This window comes from Cyrtonyx montezumae, unplaced genomic scaffold (genome assembly GCF_038088225.1).
Source record: "Cyrtonyx montezumae isolate F1298 unplaced genomic scaffold, pur_monq_1.0 scaffold_7, whole genome shotgun sequence".
Taxonomy (NCBI): Eukaryota; Metazoa; Chordata; class Aves; order Galliformes; family Odontophoridae; genus Cyrtonyx; species Cyrtonyx montezumae.
This window is the reverse complement of record NW_027072078.1, coordinates 29,573,949-29,587,056: the sequence shown is the minus strand read 5'-3', so window position 1 is coordinate 29,587,056 and position 13,108 is coordinate 29,573,949. Positions and strand designations below refer to the sequence as shown.

The 13,108-nt window shown below is 37.7% G+C and overlaps 1 protein-coding gene across 2 annotated transcripts in view; it reads right to left on the bottom strand.

Annotated features, from left to right (window-relative positions):
* Positions 1-13,108, bottom strand: part of MGAT5 (alpha-1,6-mannosylglycoprotein 6-beta-N-acetylglucosaminyltransferase) — a 108,520-nt gene that overhangs the window by 55,030 nt on the left and 40,382 nt on the right. For both annotated transcript variants that reach the window (XM_065750334.1, XM_065750335.1), the window contains 2 exons: positions 11,987-12,375; positions 6,870-7,037 (listed from right to left, as the gene is read on the bottom strand). In XM_065750334.1, the coding sequence (XP_065606406.1) occupies positions 6,870-7,037; positions 11,987-12,224 (406 nt within the window). In that variant the 5' untranslated portion in view covers positions 12,225-12,375. The remainder of the gene's footprint in view (positions 1-6,869; positions 7,038-11,986; positions 12,376-13,108) is intronic.

Sequence of the window (13,108 nt, the reverse complement as noted above, 5' to 3'; positions counted from 1 at the left end):
AGCCTATACACCAGAACATGTTAATGCATAAGCTAGAAATGCCTGGGAAGCTCTGAACTGATATACGGACAATATTCTCCCTTTCAGAGTAGTGTTACATCCAGCACCCTGACACTGAACCGCTCTTAGTCCTGGAAGGAGCTCTACAGGAACCATTTATGTCAAGGGGATAGTAAAGGGAAATTCGACATGAACCTTTATTTGCTCGTTTTTATGGAATCAAAGGCACACTTAAAATCTTCCTAAGTCATTTTTTTCAGTGCAAAAGAATTCTCTGTAAGCAACCAGACTGGCAAATTTTCAGTCCTATTGTACTAAGATAGCTAGTGACTATCACAAAAAAAAAAAAAAAAGTTTTCTGAACATGCACAGAAGTACAGCAAAGACAATGGCCTCAGAGTGCCTTCACCCTTACTTTAAGTCAACATCTTTAAAAAAAAAGTTTTGTAACATGCATATTCATTATTAATAGTATTGTTGTTTAGCAGTGTCCTAAAGAAAGAGAATTGTAACAGTTTCCTTGAACTAAACTGGACTCAGCTGTGTGAAGTACACAGCAAGGGGTCACAGTTAAAAACAAAACTGACGTCACACAAAACTCACAGACACTTCTCACCAGGAAAAAAAAATTGCATGAAGAAAATAGGACTCTGATTATTTTTGTGCAAGGAGACTGTCCTATGTGATGAAATATGCTTAGTGGAATTCTACCCACAAAGCCATGACTCTAACCAATGGTTTATTCTAGAAAAGCCCTAGTGTTAAAAACCAAATTGCCTAAATGAAGTCAATCTTGTGCCCGTCACACAGATTCAGCCATTCATCTGCAACAGAAGCTGCACGGTGGAGAAGCTCTGCTTCTAAGTGCTGTGATTCCACATTTACTCATTTCTATCTTATTACCTTAAAAACAGTAATTTAAGATTAACCTAGTATGTCATTATTGGCAATAGCTCAAGGCTTCCTGTTTAAAGCTGAGAAAAACTCTTATCTGCTATGCACCTGCGTTTAGATTGGTACCCACTTATGTAAACAAGAAAATAACGTTTCTCACAAAACCAGAGAAGATGGCTACCACATCTCTGTAAAGCTTTTAAAAAAACTTGGACAACTGAAAGCAGAAGAGATAGAAAAAAAGAGACTTCACTGCATCCGATGCCGCTCAGCTGAAGTCTTGTAAACATTTCTGTTAACATTTTACTCTTCCATAAATCTGAGGTACTGAAAAAGTAGTTGAAAATTGTCAGTGTCAAATCAACCAGGTTGCTTGACATTTTTGAGGAAGAACAAGGAAAGTATGCTTATAATCTTACACATGGATCTAAAGAAGGGGTGAAAAAAAGAATGCAAACTCCTACTCAAGCTATTCAAGCTGTTACACAGCTTTGCTCTTTAACATCATCTATGCAGTCCATCAGCTCACATCATCCTTGAGCAGAGGAGCTCAACTCCTTTGGGATTAGGATTAAAAATATTTGAGATGGAAAGAGCTCATACTCCATTTTTCTCTCATTCAAACCAAAAGAAAAGAGAAACTTGTTTGTTCCTTGAATAATGGTATAATTCTGTTTGGAAGAGACCACTGAGATCATCTAGTGCAGTCATCAGCCCAGATTTCTCAATGAAATATTCTGCAAAACTAAAAGGAAGAAACCAAATGTAGCAACATACTACAAACACTAAACCTAAACAAAAATACAGATACGAACAGTCAATACATTCTATATGTAAGTGAACAATGTAAGTTGTCTGAAAACCCAACGAGGACAAGGGATATTCTGGTCTCCAAATTTATAGAGAACTGAAGAAGGAATCAAACATAAGTTTCAGTTTATCTACGTCAGAGGGAGCCAAGTTACAATCCTTGCCAAATCCTCACCATTTCCTCCCACCGTTACCACCTTCTTATCATGAATAAGTATAATCCAGATGGAATTCCTTCAGACCATTTAACATGCCAAGAACTCCACACATCACTATGAAGTGATATGTTCTGCTGCAGATTTCACCACTGCTGTCTCAATTCTATAGCACACTTGACAGCTAGAGGTAGAACAACTTAAAAAACAACAACAACAAAAAAAACCAAATGAAAAAACACAACTACATTTCTCCATGCCTTGCCAAATAGAGAGCATAACAGGTAAGAAGACTTCTAGAAATTGATGAATAACTAATTCCATGCAGCCCCTAAAGTTTGAATACTCTGAGTCATATTCCTAGGATGTTTGTACATCTTCCCCAAAGTACAATTATATTGTTCAAAGAAAACATTTTACTTAAGTAATGTCCAATAGCAGCCTATCTCGGGTTTCACCATGATAATAAGACTGCTATACTAAAACTTTCGGGCTCTGTGCCAAATAATATCTATCACAAATTTAGGCTCCTGTGGTCAAAGCATAGGCTAAAGGGCTGATCAAAACTGTTTCAGGAAATCACACAATTCTATTAGGCTGTTACAAGAGATAAGGAGCCATGATGGCTTACTGCTGGCAAATTTAATTCAGGTTATGGCTGTAATACTAATCCTAAAATAAAGACAGATCATTGTTCAAACCTGCATTCATTCTCCTTCACTGACAGGCTCCTTTCACAGAATCACAGAACTGTTGGGGTTGGAAGGATCATCTAGTCCAACCTCCCTGCCAAAGCAGCTCCCTAGCCCAGGCTGCACAGGTAGGCGCCCATGTATGTCTTGAATGTCTCCAGAGAAGGAGACTCCACCACCTCTCAGTGCAGCCTGTGCCAGTGCTGTCACTGCACTGTGAAGAAGTTCCCACACACATTTGTGCTGAACTTCCTATGCTTCAGTTTGCAGTCATTTCCCCTCGTCCTGTCGCCACACACTGCTGAGAAGAGTCCAGCCTCATCCCTTTGCTTCCTGCTCCTTAAGATATTTATAGATGTGGATCAGATTCTCTCTGAGTCTTCTCTTTTCAAAGTTGAACAGCCCCAGGTCTCTCAGCCTTTCCTAATAAGGGAGGTGTTCCACACCCTTTATTGTCTTTGCATCCTTTTGCTGGACTCTTCCCAGGAGATCCCTGTCTTTTTCGTACCGAGGAGCCCAGAACTGGACACAATACTCCAGGTGAGGCCTCAGCAGGGCAGAGTAGAGGGGGAGGAACACCTCCTTTGACCTGTTGGCCACATGCTTTTTAACGCTCCTCAGGATGTCACTGGCCTTCTTGGCCACCAGGGCACACCGCTGGTTCATGGCCAGTCTGTCATCCACCAAGACACCCAGGTCTCTCTCCTCAGAGCTCCCCTCCAGCAGCTCATCCACCATCCTGTACCAGTGCATGTGATAATTCCTCCCTAGGTGAAAGACTCCACACTTGCTCTTGTTAAACCTTTCCATTCTGCCCAACTCTCAGCCTGTTCAGGTCTCACTAAATGGCAGCACAGCCTTCCAGCATGTCAATCATTCCTCCCAGCTTTGTATCATCAGCAAACTTGCTGAGGGTGGACTCATTATCTTTAGAGAAGACATTGTTCAATCCTTTATAAAGTTGATTATAATTTTATGATATAATTTATGATTTTTGCACAATACTCCCAGCTGTAAATCCTCCCAGTTCAACGTCTATCTGGACCTCTGGACTCTGTGGCTCATATTATCTAACACCACAGTTAGTTTACATTCATTTTATATCTTCGATGCTTAGATGCTTTCTGGATGTGTTATGTCTTCCTAAACAAATCTGCCTACTTCATCTTTTTGGTATCATTTATTTATCAAAAAAACCTATATAAGATGCTGACAAAAGCTTTAGATGATCTTTAGTTGCCCTCACATACAGTAGTACCAGTTGTTTTAAAAGTAGCTACAAAAAGTAGCAGGATTATGTGTTAGGTCTCCCATCATTCATAAGATTCATATAACCTTTTCCATGTTTCTACATACCCGAGGCAGTAAAGGCTGTGTACCCTTTCATTAACCCCATTATAGAGTTATAGGCACCTGCTGCCCACTAACAAACACACAAGATCTGTCCAGGCAGTTCAGTGTCTGGATGTGTATATCCACAAAAGCATACTAAAAATATCAAAAAAGTACACAGAAAATTTGTAGGCTTGTTTGTTCAGTTTAGTTTTTTTGTTTGTTTTTTTTCCTAGAAAGAACATGACATATTCAATGTCAAGAAACTGTAGTAACTGAAGGTGGTTTAACTTCCACATAGTACATTAGAAACAACCCTGTAAGTGTCTCAGTTATACATAAGAACTTTCCTGGACTAACAGATATTTTACAGCCAACGTGTGCATGGACAAAATTAAACATCCCCTGACCTCAGCTCATTGAGAAACATTGCAGCATTTTTAAACAAGGTGATTTTTCAATCACTTTTTCAGCAACTGCAACTGAAAACTATTTCTCAAAACACACCCTTTTAAGCATTATGTATATGATTCACATATTCAAACACAAACTTGCATCTAGGCTAAGAACAACATACAAGTGACAGGAGGAAGACAAAGATACATTTTTGTAAGATAAACAGTGTTCCATTTTATACTACTGATATGGTTGTTGATATACAGATGTTGTGTGTAGACAAGAAAATTAAAAAAAAGAAACCCCAATATGGTCCAACTGTCAGCACCTTTAATCTTCCTTAATATGGAATTTACAATCCATAAATCTGAGTCATGGCTACATATATCTGTCATGTTTTTTACAGTCAAATAAAACCAATAAAAAAAAAAACAAAAACATACTGATTCTAGTTACTGGACCTTAAACTAGAATACTTCCATTAACATGACCCTCCACCCAGCATTTAGAAACAGGTTCTTACAATTGTTTTCTGAGTTAAAGGCATGTATCTAAAAAAGAAAAAAAACCAAGATTTCATTTGCAGACAGGCTTTGGAACAAGAAACGTTTACTAATCATTTTTCTGTTCCTCCTAGCTTGCAGGTAAAAAAGGGTCTTTTTAAAAAAATAAAATAAAAAATGAAAGTGTTAGCAAATACTTTGCATTGGCGATTGCAACATTTTCTCACTATGTTTATTTTCTGAATTCAACACAATAACTATGTAACTTCTACAGTTTTTACTTTCAGGAAACTACTATGAAGATAGAAGTAGAAAAAAAAATCACTTCCATGTGGATGGATTTCCACTTGTTGCTTCAAAAGGACAAACAGCAAGCACTTTAACTAGCAAACATGCAAAGACTGAGCCACATCCTGAACAGTGACATCACCCAAATAGGCACCAGAACAATATATAAACAAAACTTAATTATTTCTTCAAAGTTTTTCTGTTCTTCCTATTTACTACAGATGCTTCAAGATACTTCAAATTTAGGGCATCAAAAGTCAAAAAACAAAACCAAATAATGTTCTTTGCCACAGAGTTTAAGTCTGCTTGTGAGTATAAAAACTGCAATCCTTGTTGACACTAAGAACAACTAAATTCATTTGTCCTAAGTACTGATCAAATATGTTTTCTGGTCAGACAAAACCATGGTACTTTGCCTACAAATGAGGAAGCAACAACATGAGTTTACTTCTATCATTTATCAGCAAATCTGATTTTTTCATTTTATTTTTAATCCTGAAACTATAACAATATGATACTAGCTCCAACGATGCCTAAGATGTAGCATTGTATTCCTTGTGGTAGTAACATGGTTCACCCTGTCAGCAGTCTTCAAGTGCTATATTTCTTTAGTTTCTAATCTGTCTTCAGTCTAACGAGGAATAGTGTAAAATGAAAAAAATTGGCCAAGTGCTTTGCTAAACTCCTATGATCACATTTCTATATTACTTGGCAAATGAGACACAAAAGACTTCACTCACTGATAGAGGATAGACACTGAATATCCTAGTATAACAAATACTGATGACAGAGAAGCAGACACTTATGTCTGCTGGCATGCTTCAATCACGTCATCATTTCAAAACCACTGCCCCTGACTTCCTGACAATGGCATTTCCCTACCAAAGCTTACATCTACTCCATTTTGCTACATCTGAACACTCTCACCCACAACATTAGTATTTATTTTGCTAGGAAAACCAGGTACGGGCAAGACACAGGTTGGCCTGACTCTTCTGCTCTGTGCTCTTTTTGGGGACTGCAAATGAGTAGCAGGGCAGTCAGACTTCACAATGGTCAGAACAGTCAATATCTGTTTTGACTTGGTGGCAGAGAAATCAAGAAAAGGAAAGGCCAATAGCCCAGATAGTATGAACAGTAAGATTTAAGTCAGTGTACCATTCACACTCACAGCTGGGAACACAGCATGACTGATACAGGGGTGAAGAGGCTAGCGAGACATTCTGCCACCACAGAGTCACTGAAACACATCGAGAAGCTCTAAAGGTAGTGAGCTGTCCACTCAGTGAATAAAAAAAAAACCCACAGTATTTTCTAATGACTTTTGAAAATACATACTTAAGCTGAAGGTACCAGAGTTAGGTCATCTCTGTGTCGAATCATAAGAGCTATTACAGTAGGAAATTTGCTTTTTTTTTTTTTTTTAAATCATCACCAATAACACACAACAAATATTTTCCTTTTTTTAACAACCAGTAAAGTGCACAGAGCAGAAACGCAGAGCAGATTCATTAATCTATTACCAACCCAAGTAATCAAGCTTAGCAAGAAAACGTCTGCCCAGTTAATGTGCAGTCACTTGAAAGTATTAAATACTTAACTATTAAGAAAGTAGACTACAACTGTTCGGCAAATAACAGTTACCACAGAAAATCTTCACTGTGTAAAAGATCAGTGGCATTGAGTAGACTTTTGAATTTTGTTTTCTAAGACAATTCAAATATCTGTAATTGAAAAAACACATAGCACAGAGAGGAAAAAATACAGACTTAGCAATCCATAAATGCTGCTATACCCACCTGCTACATTAAGCTTCTCGACTGCTCCTAAACTGGGAGCTGGAGTGCTAGTATTGTTGGTTGAGTTTGCTCCTGTTCCATTAAGTACAAGATTTTCCACTTTGGACTCCAGTTTCCCAATGCGCTGCAAGATATTATCCAACAAGACAGCAAGTGTTTTCTTCAGATCTACAAAAAAAGTTAAGATTAATGATGAATGCATGCTATCAGACACAATCAAAAACAGGTTTGAGAAAGAGTCTGGAATATATACACACACTTTATCAGTGCACTACTGTTTCCCTACTTTGCTTGGCATTAGAGACAAGCTTTCCTTGATGTGTAACTGGTCTTCCTATGTATTTTATAAAGCGCAGTATAACTCACTTCTCCTTGAATGTATGATACATCTGTATGAACCTATGTGGGTTTACACATAGGAAAATAGGAAAAAACATGTTTTGTAATATCTCAAGTAATGATAAGACACTTAAACAGCAATGAATGCCTGCATCTACCTTAAAACCACTTGCCATCTGCCTTCAGGTGCTACTCTAGAGCTCTACATAGATGAACACACTTACATAGAGACATATGATACCCTCTCCAACTGAAATGCCTTAAGAAAAACAGAAGAACTTGACTCTACCACAAAAACTCATTCCAAATCATTCAGTTTTTGCAAAGCTGCCTATCCAATCTACAACAATCAGCTGGTCTTGTCAAATTACGCATCAAATAGAAAGGAAAAAAGAGAAATGAAGGACAAAATACTTTCATTTAAAAGCAAAGCCAAAATTAGATTTGACTGAGCTATTGGACCTGGAAGTCTTTGCTGTAGTACCCAACTACTTCAATAACAAGACCTAAATCCATAATAAAGAGCTCTGAGAGGAACAGAATCCAACAGTGGCACATTCTCAGTCACCTGGATAACAAAATTCCACTTCCAAAAATAAGGGACAACTTTGAACCGGTATGGAAACCTCCTGTTTCTCTTCCACCACAACCACGTTCTGCACTGGCACCAAATGTTGAAATGCCCCCAAAACACCATAAAATCACTTGTTTCTTCAGTCTGCTTGCAACCATGACTACTTATCTGATTCATCAAATGGAGCACTTTCATTTGCAAGGAAAGCAACAAACAGTATTTGAATTTTGCATAACATATAACAACACGAAAATGTTGTATGATTTAATTTTTTCAATGTCTTTTGTTCAGTTTTCTCAAGGTAACATGAACACTTGGTAACCAAAAATATTTACAGGCAAGAGAAAAAACAGACCATTATCACATTAAAAATCTGTAACTCAAGTGGCAACAAGCCAAATAAGATGAAAGTAATGCACTTTGTTCATTTACCCTTGTCTCAGGATTAAGGAATTTGGTATGATGAATTTACATTATTCCCCCACATTATTACATATATATATATACATATAATACCCCTTCTGCTTTCCACAACTTTAGGATCAGATAACTTTCTGATCTGTAACAGAAAATTCCTCCATACATTTGAAGAGATTAATCTGTCCCAGCATCAGTAGCAGTTTTGCCATAAAAGACTGTACTTTTTCTTAGGAGCAGCTCAAGCCTTATGCAAATGTGAGAGTAAATAAGGGAAGGCTGTTACATTTAGAAAGCTTATGATTCTTTTCTCCTAAGATATAGGAGTCCTATTTCATCAATGGAGACATTAAAAATACGTTATTTGGTTGGGTTTTTTTGTAATTGTGTTCTCTTTAGTCTGTTGAAGACTGGAATCTTATGTGCTAAGACAGACTGTCTTGATATAATTTTAAAAGTTGACAAGGTGCAACTGAGTGAAGGATAAAAGAAGCATTTATGATAATGTGATGTTTCACAGTGGAAGTCCAGAAGACACTTAGTGGTAAGTCTGCAGAAGGAAAGACAAGAGCAGGGATTTAAAACCAACAAAAAGACTGAACAGAAGAAGAAAATCTTGGAAGAAAGGCAGAGTGGGATATTCAGGAAAAAATGAGGAAGAAACATAATAAAAATAAAGACATATAATATATAAAGCATTGAGAGAAAAAGAGCTAGCATTGTAATCCTTTAATAGTAATACCAAAACACTGATAAAAGATACTGTTTGCCACAAAAGCAGTTGAAGGCCAATTTGAGAAGAAAACGGCCAACGCAGAGACTCAAAATAATTTCTGCAAAACAACCAGTTACTACAATAGCTATCTAGTATTTCTTGTGTATAGTTGAAGTATGACTTTTTTTTTAATAAAATGTTTGATCCGTTGATCTGGCAAGCCAATATCAAGTAGAAAAAAAGTGAGAAAGCTAACAAGCTGTGCAATCCAAATTAATGAATGACCAAACAACTTCTGAGTGGGTAAGAACGGCCAAATCAAGTGAACTTAATATTTACTCTTGAACACAGAAATCACGACTGCTCACTAATAGCAATCAGAGAATAAGATTAAAAGAAATAAAAAGGCAAAAAAGCAAGAGCATATCTGGTACAGTGAAACCTAGCTAGGGTCCTTATGGTTGGCGATCTCACATGAGGTTGGGAGAGGGAGCCTTGAAATTAGATGACCTTTGAGGTCCCTCTTTCCAGCCCAAGTCATTCTATAATTCTGTAGGAACACTCCTCAAAGAATAATGAAGCAGCTTCTACCCATTAACATTAAAGTGTTTATTCCTAAACAACTCATCTGATAATTTGCTGTCAACAAATCATTGGTATGCTAAAGGGAACAGTGACTAACTGCATATATTACTCAACTTAATAAAGTATTATTTCATACAGTGCCATCCACTCACCACAGCACTTTTTCCACTACATTTTTACATGACTTTACATCCTTCCAAACAGTTTAATTTCAAAACACTTGTCTTTAAACTAAACATTCTTTCTATTCATAGGCCTTGAAATTGCCAGCAAAATCTAGCCTTAGCTTACAGAAATTTTACAGTTATTTCATACACCTTCAGATGCCTTCATCTTCAGCTGGGGAACTTGGCCATTTTTTGGCAGCAAATCAGCTTGCTCCGCAACAGGATTTAGAACAGGAAATAAAAGTCATAGGCAAAAAATTGCAGGGTGAACTCACATTAAGGATATCCTGTACACGCAGGCCTAGCCAGGGCACAGAATAACGCAGTCGCCCTTCAACTTCAGGAGAGTTTTTCATTTGATTTTTTATTTCATTTCACCTAACATCAATCATCCGTACAAGATAATGGGACACTGATAACTGTTAAATAGCGGATAAAGGGTTCTTAAAGCCTATGCAAACAATTCACCAGCAGGTCAAGAGAGGTGCTCCTTTCCCTCTACTGAGCATTGGTGAAGCCACATCTGGAGCAGTCCCCAGTATAACAGAGGCCTGGACCTCCTAGTGAGAGCTCAGCAGAGCACCAGCAAGCGATCAATGGACAGAAGCAACCTTCCTTTGAGGAGAGGCTGAGAGCTGGGACTCCCCACCCTAAAGAAGAGGAGGCTCAGGAGGACATTATTGGGGTGTGCAAATAACTGAGGGAGGTTGCAAAGAGGACAGAGACAGAGGTGTCCAGGACCAGGATAAGAAGCAATGTGCACAAACTCAGGTGGTTTCATCTAAGCATCAGAAAGCACTTCTGTGCTGTGTGGGTGACACAACACTGATGCTGGTAGCCCAAAGAGGTTGTGCAGTAGTATCCTCTGAGATCTTCAAAAGTCACCTGGTTGTGGTCCTGGGCACTCTGCTCTGGGTACTCTGCTCTGGGTGCTGGGGGAGACATTGGAGCAGAAGGAACCAGAGATCCCCGTCAATCTCAAACACACTGCAAGTCTGTGATTGCCTTAAAGGACCTCTACTTGCTTGTAAGGCTTCAATCCAAATATTTATCTAGAGCCACACTATTTAGCTTGCATTGCTCTGTAAAATTACAATACCAGGATAGTTCAAAGTGCAGTCACACATCAGAAGAAGTTATTGAAGAACTGAAGAATAGGGACTCCTTGTTAAATTTAATCAACAAAGCAATGTAATTGTTAGTTATGTTACAGATGATACTCAGCCTTACTGGCAAGGACCTTTTTATAAACTCCAACATTCTATTTTTTTTTCTTCCAGAGGAAAAGCAGTAACAGAAAAAAGAAGACAACCAATACAATATTTTCATTATATGCACCGAAGAGAAATGAGTATGAAATTTAGAGAAAACAGTGCAAAAATGATCTGCTGTATCCTGACCATCATTATTTTCTAATCCTACAAAAAAACTATTTTCAACAGCAGAACATTAAGACAACTATAAAAGAAAACAAATCTAGATGACTGATTTTCTATTAATTTTCCAGATGGCCTTTAAGTGCGAAGGTCAGCAGGAAGGAAAGTGAGGTTAAAAATACCTAAAAAGTAAGGGGTGTGATATGATTCTACCAGATTAAAAAGAAATCGCACCTCATATAATATTAGATTACATTTTTGTCTTCATAGTATTTTCTAGTAATATGTTTCATTCACTTTTACATGCTTTGCTTCATACATACACACACACACTTAAGTGTCATGTTGTATAAAATGGACGACAGGAAGTACTAAAAACTGCCAGACAAAGCACTGAAATTCATGAGAAGAACATTCTCTACGCTGAGGTAAATGTGATAATATTCAAGCTTAAACTTAACCTTAGGCCACATGCATAGTCTTAAATGTTAAGGAAACTGACTGGACATAAATGTGCAATGGAAAAGAGAAAAAGATAAGAGCAGGTCTTCACTTCATCAGCAAAACTAGCTGTTCTTCTACAAGAAATTTCTTAGAACAATGATATGCCAACTGAAAAGTCTCCTAAGGTTCTCCAGAACAAAACTACACATTGTTTTAGATCAAGTTCCAACACTTAACTTAAGGCATAACATATATGGCTGGTAGACAGACAAAGGGAAAAGAAAACCAAAAACCCAAGCAGATAAATTAATTTCCAAGTGACTGAAAATTTAAATTTTGTCCCATTTCATAATTTACAAGCAAAAAATGTTCATCTCCATCTGTGCAGAAAGCCTGCAGTATGAAGCACTGTCAATTGAGCAGCATTACTAAGTACAATGTTTGGACATCTTAGAAAAACCTTTGATCAGATTATCATGTAATCTAGAACACACACTTACCGTATGCTGTCACTGTTCCAACATAAGGTCCATCCACCACATTTTTATTTTCTTCAGCTAATGCTTTGATGTATCTTTTGCTGAGATCCAAAATTTGTTCACGCAGGACTGAACTGCTTTCATGTTGTGTTTGCTGCTGAATAGTAAAATGCAGAAGCATCATTCCCCAAATAAAACCAAAAGTCACCAGAAAAAAGCCAAGTTTCTGAGAAGACAGTTTCCATGGAGAGAATGCCATGATTCCCAAGAGCTTCTTGCAGTTAGCACAAAGGTTCCTAAAGCACGAAGCCAAAGAGCAAGTTCATGGTCCAGGTATATGCAGATCACAGAGCAGGACTCAGACTCGTTCCAACTCCTTAGTCAACATGTGTCTGTATTTCAGTTCCACCCTGTTGCAAGAGAAGAAAAGTAGCAAAGTTAACACAAAATATTATTTTCTATGAGCTATACTATGTCTTTACCATAATTAGTACTAAATAGAAGTAGACAATATGCTTTTTTTTTTTGCAAGTGTTCAATTTGTTTGCATCAAAATTGTGCTGTGTTAGTCAGAGCACAAACAAACAAAGAAAAGCACTGGAAAAAGAACAAAGAAAGAGAGATGCGCCTGAGCAGGTGTAGAACACCTCTCAAAATCTGGAACAAATTCAATGCTTGAAGCTGTTTCCAATCTGAATTTCAAGACAAGGTTGCTTCAGCATATTTTTATTTCTCCTGTGTGTACACAAAACTTCACAATGCCAATGCAGCAGTTTAAGGCGATTCTTAACGTAATTCAGTTCTCAGAAAACAAGTAATTTTAGATGGCAATGACACTGTTAGGAGATCCTGGCAAGAGCTGCAGCATATGGCTAGATAGATGATCAGGAAATCAGACTCCCTCAGGGGTAAAGAGTGAGGGGAAAAAAAAAAGGAAAAGTAGTCTACATTATTTAAGCCAATACACTCTCCTGGCTTACACTGCAAGTTAGTCAGAAGGCTGGAATAATCTCATCTTGCTCCTGTTCGGCCTCTGCCATGCATGCTTACTCCTTATTCATAAAAGGTAATCCAATGAGTCCGCACTTTACAGCTAAATTCAAAACATGCACTTTCTGAATGCTACAACACATCTTTTGTATC